This window comes from Hibiscus syriacus, unplaced genomic scaffold (genome assembly GCF_006381635.1).
Source record: "Hibiscus syriacus cultivar Baekdansim isolate YM2019G1 unplaced genomic scaffold, ASM638163v2 tig00110387_pilon, whole genome shotgun sequence".
NCBI lineage: Eukaryota > Viridiplantae > Streptophyta > Magnoliopsida > Malvales > Malvaceae > Hibiscus > Hibiscus syriacus.
In genome coordinates, this window is record NW_024062717.1 from 837,279 (window position 1) to 848,379 (window position 11,101).

Consider the following 11,101-nt stretch of genomic DNA (forward strand, 5'->3'; position numbering starts at 1 on the left):
TCTTCTTGCATAGCCATAATCCAATGTTCATCATTTAATGCTTCTTTAATATTCTTAGGCTCTATGCATGAGATAAATGCAACATAATTACAAATATTTCTAAGAGAAGATCGAGTTGTTACCCCTTTTGATGGATCACCTATAATTTCACCATCCTTGACATAGTTGTACTCTCTTGGATAAGATACTTCCCTTTCTTCAATGGTTGGATTCTCAAGAGGATCATGAGTTTCCTCATTTTTCGTTTCTTCCTTTGATGATGGTTCTCCAACGTCATGTCTAACGTCATTTGTATTTATAACACCTACATCATCATTCACACAAGAATCCTTCCTCGGAAGGGGATTATCATCGAAAACAACATGTATAGACTCTTCTACAACTAAAGTTCTTTTATTAAATACACGATAGGCTTTAGAATTTAAGGAATAACCCAGAAAAATTCCTTCATCACTTTTAACATCAAATTTGCCAAGGTTTTCTTTACCGTTGTTTAAAACAAAACATTTACATCCAAAAGGATGAAAATAACTAATGTTAGGCTTTTTATTTTTGAAAATTTCATATGGAGTTTTCTTTAAAATTGGCCTAATCATTACTCGATTTACAACATAACAAGCGGTATTTGTGGCTTCCGCCCAAAAATATTTTGGCAAATTATTTTCACAAAGCATGGTTCTAGCCATTTCTTCTAAAGTTCAATTTTTTCCTCTCAACAACTCAATTTTGTTGAGGGGTTCTAGGTGCTGAAAAATTATGGCTAATACCGTTAGAGTTACAAAATTCAGTAAATCCAAGATTTTCAAATTCAGTTCCATGATCACTCCTAACACTAGTTATAGAGTAACCTTTTTAATTTTGGATTACTTTTGAAAATGTGATGAATTGTTCTAATGCTTCATCTTTAGTATTTAAAAATAGAACCCAAGTATATCTATGCTTCATCTTTAGTATTTAAAAATAGAACCCAAGTATATCTAGAATAGTCATCTACCAAGACAAATGCATATTGTTTTCCACCCAAGCTAGTAGTTCTAGTTGGCCCAAAAAGATCTAAATGGATCAATTGTAAAACTCTACTAGTTGATACATCATTAATGGATTTAAAAGAAACTCGCTTTTGTTTTCCTTTAGCACAAGCATCACATATTTTATCATTATCAAATTTAAGCTTAGGCAACCCTCTTACTAGGTCTCCTTGAATTAACCGTTGCAAAACACTCATACTAGCATGTCCTAGTCTCCTATGCCATAACCAACTATCATGTTCATCCTTAGCAACTAGGCATAAATTAGTCATATCAAAAGAATCTAAATGCACCACGTATATGTTTCCTATTCTATGACCAACAAACATAATCCGATTAGATGCAATGTCAATGACTTTACAACCATTAATTTCAAATAAGACATTGAATCCTTTATCACATAATTGACTAATACTCAATAGATTATGCTTTAATCCATTCACATATAAAACATTTTTTAATTTGTATGGAAGAGGTATTACCTATTGTACCAATACCTTCAATGTGACCTTTTGAATTGTCTCCAAAAGTCACTTCTCCTCCATTTTTTGCGTTAAGCTCAATGAACCGGCTTTTGTCTCCGGTCATGTGTCTTGAGCATCCACTATCAAGGTACCATGAATTTGAATTTGTTTCCCGTGCCTTGTAGCAATGCTCCTTTCCCTACAAACATAGATTAATTTTTGATTTTTGGTACCCAAGTTTTTTTGGGTTCATATTCATTAGTTTCCAAAATCCTAGTCCCCTTAGGTATCCATTTGTGTAGGATATTTTTATCTTTAGTAGTAATGAGTTCTTTAGGAACCCACATACTTCTAACGATTTTTCCATTAGAGGTTCTTTGGGGACCTCTATGATTGTAGTTTCTAAAACTTTTTCTAATAAAGTTGGATTTTGAATTTCCACCTTTTTCAAAATGTTTTGTTCCAACTTTATCAAAAGAAGTTTTAAGATCATCAATTTTCTTTTGATGATCATCATTGATCTTTGAAAGTAAATTTTTCAAATCTAAATTTTTCTTTTCAAACTCTTCTAGTTTGATTTGCAAATCTTTGATTTTACTTTCAATATCGTTGTTGGTTTTGGATATAAGTTTGTTTTCATTTTTAAATTTTAAAACATCATTTTTATATTTTAAAAATAATTTCTCATAATCCAAAGCCAACCCATTATATTCCTCTAATAACTCATCATAGGATAAATCATCAAAATCGGATGAGTTAGAGGTTACCTTAGAATCTTCCCCAAATGCCATCAAGCACAAGTTAGCTACTTCTTGTTCATCTTCATCGGAACTTTCTTTATCGCTCCATATAGCCACATGAGCCTTGTGCTTATTCTTTGATTGACCCTTTTTCATCAATTATGGGCAATCATATTTGACATGCCCTGGCTTTTTGCATTCGTAGCAAATGATTGAGTCCTTCTCTTTCGGTTCATTTTTGAGGCCTTCATTTCGTTTGAATTTTCTTCCTCGACAAGGTCTCATCATTTTTCTGAACCGTTTGGCAAACAATGTCATTTCCTCGTCATCGTCATCGTTATTCGAATCACTCTCATCTTTTGTGGATTTGAGAGCAACTCCAATGTTTTTCTTCTTCTCCTTCTCTTTTGGTGTCTCGTCAATCTTTTCGAGGTTCACCTCATCTTCGAGCATCATTTCATGAGTGAGGAGTGACCCAATTAGCTCTTCAAGAGTTAAGGACGTTAAGTCCTTAGACTCGATGATTGTCGTCTTCTTTGATTGCCACGATTTTGGGAGGGAGTAGACTAACTTCCTCACAAGCTTTTCATTTGAAATGATCTCTCCATATGATTTGAGACCATTGACAATCGTTGAAAATCTATCCGTCATAGCTTTGATATCTTCATTTGGTTTCATCCTGAAATTTTCATAGCTATGCGTTAGAATACTAATTTTAGATTTCTTTACCTCATCGGTACCTTCATGAGTGACTTGAAGTTTGTCTCATATTTCTTTGGCGGTTGTACACGATGAAACTCTTCCGTATTCATCTGGTACAAGAGCACAAAAAATGATATGGATGGCTTTGGAGTTGAGCTGGAACATTCTTGTCTCTCCTTCACTCCACAACCTTGGATGAGTGAGAGGTTTGATGTATCCTTCTTCTACAGCATTCCATGCTCCCATGTCACTTGCTTGAATGAAGTACATCATTCTATTCTTCCAATAAGCATAGTTAGCTCTATTGAAGAAAGGAGGCTTGTTGACGGGCATTGAGTCGAGACCGGAGTCGAAGTTTGAAGCGGAGGCCATTGATGACTTTGATTATCGATATAACTCTTCCCGAAGCGACTCAAGAGGCGATAAAACCTTCAAATGAGTTAGGCTCTGATGCCAATTGTTGAGTTAATCGATTAACGGAATTGGCCAAGAGAGGGTGAATTGGCAATTAAAAATTTGGTGGAAGCTTTTGCAGAAAATTGAAAGTAATTGCACAGCGATTTAGAGTGGTTCGACTTTCTCAATCAAAGTCTACGTCCACTACCTTAGCTATCCACACTAAGGATTTTCCAACAAATTCACTAATTTGTTCTTTCTTTTGAGGCCAAAGAGATAACCTTACAACACCCTCGAGAATATACCCCAATTCTTGAGAACACTCTTTCCCAAAGAGAAGATTACAAATTTGCAAACTTACAAGGAAAACCTCTCAAGGTAAGATGTTTGCACAATTCTAGAACAAGAAAAGAACACTCACAAATAATTACAAATGAGCACAAATGGTGTTCTTTGAAAGCAAAATGAATATTGAAAGGAAAATTGGCTTGATTTGCACAAACTTGGTGTTTGATGCTTTCTCTCTTGTTTCTCTATAATTTCTTGTTGATCAAGGGCCTCAGAACTTGTTTAAATACACCTTGAATCACTTCTGAACGTTGGGGATGATTAGTGAAGTTCATATAGCCGTTTTAGTGTGAAAATAATTAATAAAACAGCTTGGAGCTTGGGGGGAATCGGTACCCCCTATGGGGAATCGGTTCCCTAAGTGTAAAATTCAAATATTTCAACCGTTATACAAGGGGGGAATCGGTACCTCCTGGGGGGAATCGGTTCCCTCCGAGCATACTGGAATTCTCGGAGCCAAACCATTCAGGGGGAATCGGTACCCCTTAGGGAGGAATCGGTTCCCTCTGAGCAATCTGGAATTTTTGGCTTTGAAATGGTTCGAAATACTTTGTAAAATTATTTTGAAATTGTTTTAAGATTAAAACTTAATTTTACACTTTGAGTAAGTATTAAAAATGATCTTTGAAAGATTTGGAGTAATGTTTTGATATTAGAATAATTCTATCGAATATACTTAGAAAATCATTTGGAAAATCTTAAAATTCATTTAACTTAATTTGTTATATCGAAATATCAAAATGTTTTCAACAAATATTTTTTAATTTTTTATAATATATTACTACATGTAAGTTGTAAAATAAACTAAAATAAAGCAAAAAAACAAGAAGGGCAATTCTGTCATTTTACATTACTGAAATCAAATTCATCTGACATGTATGCGAACCAAACAGAACCTGCCAATCAAACAGAATATGGAATTGGATTTAAATTCCTACAGATTCCAATTCCTACAGATTCCAATTCCTTCAAAGATTCTAATTCCCTCATAAACATTCCAGCGAACTAAACGCCACCTAATAGTTTAATAATTTTTATTTAATCTATTTTGCAATTTAATTTTATAATTTTAATTTCTTTTATTTTGATTATTATTTATTTGCAATATTATTTTATTATTACTTTTGATATATATTTAAATTATTACTTTCATTATCTTAGTCATATATATATATATATATATTGTTTAAATAATAATATTTATTTATTTTTTAATATTAAGAAAGGGTAGTCTTAATATAATTAGATATCATATTCTGATATTTTAAATAAATAAATATTATAAAAATTATATATTTAATTTTATTATTATTATTTTTAATGAAAAATTATCACATTTTCAATATTTATTTATTTTTTAATTACTAAGAAAATGCGATCTTAAAATAACTAGACGTCTTATTCTGGTATTTTAAAAATAAATAAATATTCTGCTTATAAAAATATACATATATTTACTTCATTATTTTTAGGAAAATTATTTTATTCTTATTAATATTTATTTATTTATTAATATTAAATAAAAGACAGTCTTAAAGTAACTAGATGTCATTTTCTAATATTTTTAAAATAAATACTTTATTTATAATTCATAAAAATTATTTTAAATATTTTTCTTCCTTATAATTATCCGATTGAATATGAAAGGATCATAAATTAAATTTATATTCGAATTCTTAAATTTCTATTATTAGAGACAATTTATAATCGACAGGGACCAATTTTGGGCGTTGTGAGGGTGCTAATCCTTCCCCAAAGGTAATCGACCATGAATCCCTTTTTATTATTAAAAAGAACGAATTTTTGGTTAAACGCAGACTAGTTTATCTTTTAACTGATGTTTTCTTAAAAACTCTTTTAAAAGATGATTTTTAGGTATTCGACCTACCTAACCCCAAAAGGTCGATGGTGACTCCCAAAACATTTTTTTTAAAATCAAAATCATTTATTTATACACATTATTTTTCCCGCCAAGTAAAATTTCGTGCCTGGACGAAAATCGGTTACGACAGCAGGTATAATCCTTGTTATTCAATTTCGGATTCTAATACAGTTATGTGCCTGATATGAATGTATATAATCATATAGAAGCTTTTTATAGGATCCTAGTCTCATACATATAAGTCTGATATATTTGGAATATCATAATTCTGAATTCCTAGCTAGATATGCATCAGATTAATAGGGCTGTAAAAAGCTCATGAGCTTAATATTGTTAAGTTTGATTCGATCTCGAAAACACAAACTTAGATTCAACTCGAAAGTTCACGAGCTTAAAAATGTTAAGCTTGATCAAACTTGAAATAAAAAATTAAAGCTTAATTGAAGCTCAAACTCGAGTTCAGTTCAAATTTGAACTCAAACTTGAACCTTAAGTATATGAAAATCTTGTATTGCATTTTTTGAAATGATATATAAATGCTAATACAAGTAATAATTTAATTTAAAAAATTAAAAATGTTAACATTATTTTTTTCGAGTTGCTCGCGAGTTTGTTTATTTGGGTATTAAGTAGTTTGTTTCGGTTAATTAAAATCTTGACTTTTTTATTTGAGTAGCTCGTAATATGTCTCATCTCATTTGTAGCCTTAATCGTATACATGTGTTGAATACGGATGCCTGTAGGTAATTCAGGGATATAGTATAATGCACCCTTTAACATTTATGTTCTTTTGTGTTGCATTTGTGATTTCAGCACATATCTAAAGATTGCAAGTTGATTTTGTCAAATTTGAGTTAACAAGGGATTGCACTGGATCAACACACATATATATTTTATTATGAATACTTAAATATTTCAAATTATAATTTTAAATTAAATGTATAAAAATATGATTGGATAATAATTGATCGGCAATAAAATTTATATAACATATTAGAAATAAATTACATACATTATTTTAAATTATTTAAATTCATCAAATAATCTCGGTGATTAAAAGAAATGTTGTTCTCCTATAAGGTCTTGAACTCAAATAAATGTGTCTGTAAGGTGTGACTTCATGCGTATTAGTGTGTAGGTTTTACATTTTTAGCCCAAAAAGAACCAAGGCATTTGTGATGGACGGATAAACCTTCATTCTGTTAAAATATTTTTTTTTTGTAAATCATCGATATCTAATTTATTAATCGATTAATTAAGGTCGGGTATTGCAGAGGTGAAAGTAACATTCGCAATTCAGTTTGCTTCATTCGCAAACATCAAGATTCGAACTCCTGATCTTGTTTAAGGAATCTAATGCCTTATCTCACTAGATCAATTGATTGTTGGTAAATATGAAGTTGTGTGTCATTCCTTTCGTAATATGGACTTGTATTTTAATTAAAATATTAAAATATAAAATTTTGGCGTTCCTTTCGGGATATTGATATTTCAATTAAAGTCGACGTAGATATTTCATTCGTTTGGACTTATATTCTATCTAATTAAAGCATTAAAATATGAAGTTGTGAGATTGCTTTCGGAATACTATTTTTCAACCGTGGCTGGCAAGGTAGAAACTAGGGTTAGAGTTTTAAGCTTGATTTTAGGGTTTTTTTTATGTATTTGGATTTTTTATAATTTCTGGAAAATTAGGTTTTTTTAAAATATTAATATCTTTAATTTTTTTAAAATAATTTTTTCATAATTATATAAATATGGCGTGTGTTACTTAACAAGGCATTTAACGAATGTTACAGTCAAGACACCTAAAATAGTAACATTTGTAATATTAGACACCTGGATTGATCGAAAAAAATTAGATACCACTTCAAAGAAAACGATATAATTTGAATATTTATTATTATATTAAGCCAAAAAATAATATGAGGCTGAGACGTTCCTTTAATTACGATGAATGCTGTCCTCGTACACATTTGGCCACAGGGTGGAGAATTTAATGAGTGGACTCCCAAAGTCTTTCTCCTGCCTAACTATGTTTTTCTTTTCTTGCAAAGTAAGCATTAACTATGGAAATTTTATTATGAGTTTACCATCATATTAGCATTAATTACTCTAATTATAAATCAAACACCACTAAGTTTCCATCACCCCATTAAAAAAGTTTGCATTTTTTCTTTACCGGCTTTATCGTTGAATCTCTTGATCCGGGAGAATTATTAGATGGACTCTTCCCACCACATCAACAATGATTCTTAATTAATAATATTATGCCAAATAAAAATTAATTTATATGTCATTCAATATTACATATGAATGCTCCATCACCCTATAGGTCCTGAGTTTGATTCTCCTTTGCCCTATTTCTTTGTTGATTTGAGCTTATAAAGTCAAGTTCAAATTCTACCACTGTCACTCTTGGTGGACAATCTGTAAATTCCTATGTAAATCTCAATTGTGTCTTAGGTATGCCATGACCCTGGATTGGAGGAGCCACCCTTGACCTAAACTTTTTTGTACCAAAAAAATTACATATTAATAGTCGGATGACCATTTTATAACTTTTAATAGTGGATCGATGTCATTTTTTAACAAAAAAGATTATTTTGGAACATATGAATAGGCAGGCGATTATTTTATAACTTTTAATAGTCGATGGACTCAACAAAACTTCTTACAATTGGAGGACTATTTTATAATTTTTAATAGTCATATGACTCAACAAAATAATATATTATAGTCGGGGACCATTTGTGTACTTTACCCTAACATTTTTTAAGTCTAGATTTTGTGAACATCGCCTAAATTTCCACTTAATTGTCTAAATTTCATTCCTTTGTGAAACTCGTAACTTCTTCAACTTTGGTTGCGAAAAATAAAGGTGAAAATATTTTGCAAAGCAAAGAGGGCTTCTTTCTCATCTCCATCCGAAATATGGCTCATCTACTGTCACACATTCTCTTGCATTTCGTTGTGGTTTCTTTACATGTTAATGTCATAGCTCAAGAAAACGGGCCCAATATTATCCTACCAGGTTCTACTCTATATGCCGGAAAGCACCCGAGATCATGGCCCTCACCTTCAGGCTTCTTTGAATTTGGTTTCTATCGGCAAGGCAGTGGATATGCTGCAGGAATTTGGCTAGTCGGCCGCCCGGAAAACACCACTGTCTGGACTGCAAATCGGAATGATCCACCGGTCTCCGCTAGTTCTACTTTGGAGTTCACAGCACAAGGCACGTTGCTTTTAAGGACTGAGAGCGGTGCACAGAAAATAATTGCGAACACTTCCAGCTCGGGGTCTGTTGATTCAGCTTGTATGCTGGACATGGGGAATTTCGTGCTCTACCAGAACAGGTCTGTTGTTTGGGAGAGCTTTGATTTCCCGACCGACACAATCTTAGGAGGACAGAATTTAAGAGGAGATCATAACCGGATGATTTCCAGTGTGTCAAGATCAAACCACGCCGGTGGCCAGTTTTTGCTGAGCATGCAGACTGATGGTAACCTTGTAGCCTATGTAAATAATTCTGCCGAACTTGATACTAGTGACGCATACTGGTCCACTCGTACTAATGGCTATCGTTTCTCTGTGTTAAATCTCAACACGAGAGGCGTTCTAACAATGTCTTCAGAATCAGATCTCTACGGAGAAAGGCTTGTGGCGGATGGCTCTACAACTGGGAACCAAACGATGATCATCTATAGAGCAAGCCTTGATCCTGACGGAATTTTCAGACTGTACTCCCATCAACTTGAAAAAAATACCATCTCAAACATTTGGCAGAATGTGGATGATGCATGTGATGTTAATGGTCACTGTGGGTTGAACAGCTACTGCTCCAGCAAGGGTGACGATTTCAGGTGCTATTGCTATCCTGGTTTCACCTCAGAGAGCACTAAAATCCCGAGCTGCTCTCAGAATTTTACCGTGGATGGGTGCGAGTCAAGGAAAGATCTATTGATACAGTACAACATCACTACGTTGGAGAATATGGAGTGGGCTGGTGATCCTTATTCTGTGAAGCATAATTTGGACAAGGAAGAGTGTAAGAAAGCTTGCGAGGAGGAATGCTCCTGTGGTGGGGTTCTCTATTCTATCCCAAACTGCAACATGTTTAGACTACCGCTCAAATATGGTAAAAGACATGAAAATATAAACACTACAGCCTTCATCAAGGTGATTGTCGGTTCCTCATCTGAAATCAGGCCAACATTGATAAACGAATCAAACCGAAGCCTGATTTTAACTGTGGGATTAAGTCTGGGTTCCGTTGCAAGCTTGTCTTTCGTGATGGCGTTGTGCAGCTTCTTGCTATACAGGCATAGAGTCAAAAGTTACGAGAAGCTTTCAGAAAATACAAGTCAAGTTTTAACCGAGCAGTTTACACTACGATCATTCACTTTCAATGAGCTAGATGAAGCAACACATGGCTTCGATGATGAGTTAGGTAGAGGCTCGTTCGGAGCAGTTTATAAAGGAATTTTGCCAGGGGATGGTAAAAGTATTGTGGTCAAGAGATTGCCGAAAGTTAACGAAGGAGAAACGGAGCGTATTCGAACCGAGATGATTGTCATCGGAAGAACTAACCACAGGAACTTGGTTCGATTGCTCGGTTTTTGTGTGGAGGGTTCAAGGAAGCTCCTTGTTTATGAATACTTGAGCAATGGCTCACTGGCAGACTTTCTATTCAACATGAACGGACGCCCAGCTTGGAAAGAGAGAGCCAGAATTGCATTGGACGTGGCAAAAGGTATTCTTTATTTACATGAAGAGTGTGAGGCGTGCATCATCCATTGCAACCTCAAGCCCCACAACATACTATTGGATGATTCATTGACTGCAAAGATCTCGGATTTCGGATTGGCAAAGCTATTGAGGCCTAATCATACAAGAAGTACCACTGGGACCAAAGGGACAGAATGGTACTCAGCACCCGAACGACAAAGCAGTGCATCGGTATCGGAAAAAGTTGATGTATACAGTTTTGGAGTGATACTATTGGAGATCATATGTTGCAGAAGCAACATAGAAGTACAAGTTTGTAGTGCAGACGAGATACTGCTTTCAACATGGGTATACAATTGCTTTGTTGGGGGAGAGTTGAACAAGCTTGTGGAAGGTGAAGAAGAGGTGGACATGAGAATGGTGGAAAGGTTTGTGAAGGTGGGGCTGTGGTGCATTCAAGATGATCCAACTTCGCGTCCACCGATGAAGAATGTGACCATGATGCTGGAAGGAACAGTGAATGTACCCATCCCTCCATCTCCATCACTTCCCATGTTACTACTTAACTAATGTTGTTATTTGATTTAGTACTTGTCTTAATTATGATTTTCATGTAATGTAGGATGGTTTTTTCTAATAGTGTGGGGGTAATTATAAGATAATATATGTTCAAAATTTTTGTTAGCAAATAATAACGTCAACACACACCCTATCGACGCAATTACTTGGACATGAGTCATTTAGCGAAAATAACACTCAGTTCTACTACTGAGATCACTCAATGGGTTATTTTATTTAATACAATTGAAGAAT

The 11,101-nt window shown here is 33.8% G+C and overlaps 1 protein-coding gene across 1 annotated transcript; it reads left to right on the forward strand.

The window, feature by feature from the left end:
* Positions 1–8,432: 8,432 nt before the first annotated feature.
* On the forward strand, positions 8,433–10,858 carry LOC120122358 (G-type lectin S-receptor-like serine/threonine-protein kinase LECRK1). Its single transcript, XM_039141491.1, has one exon. It carries the CDS (start codon positions 8,495–8,497, stop codon positions 10,856–10,858), a length of 2,364 nt encoding a protein of 787 aa, XP_038997422.1. The 5' UTR covers positions 8,433–8,494.
* Positions 10,859–11,101: the final 243 nt, after the last annotated feature.

What these genes read in the sequence shown, in the direction of transcription:
- LOC120122358 (XM_039141491.1), top strand. Translation starts at nt 8,495, where the DNA reads ATGGCTCATCTACTGTCACACATTCTCTTGCATTTCGTTGTGGTTTCT.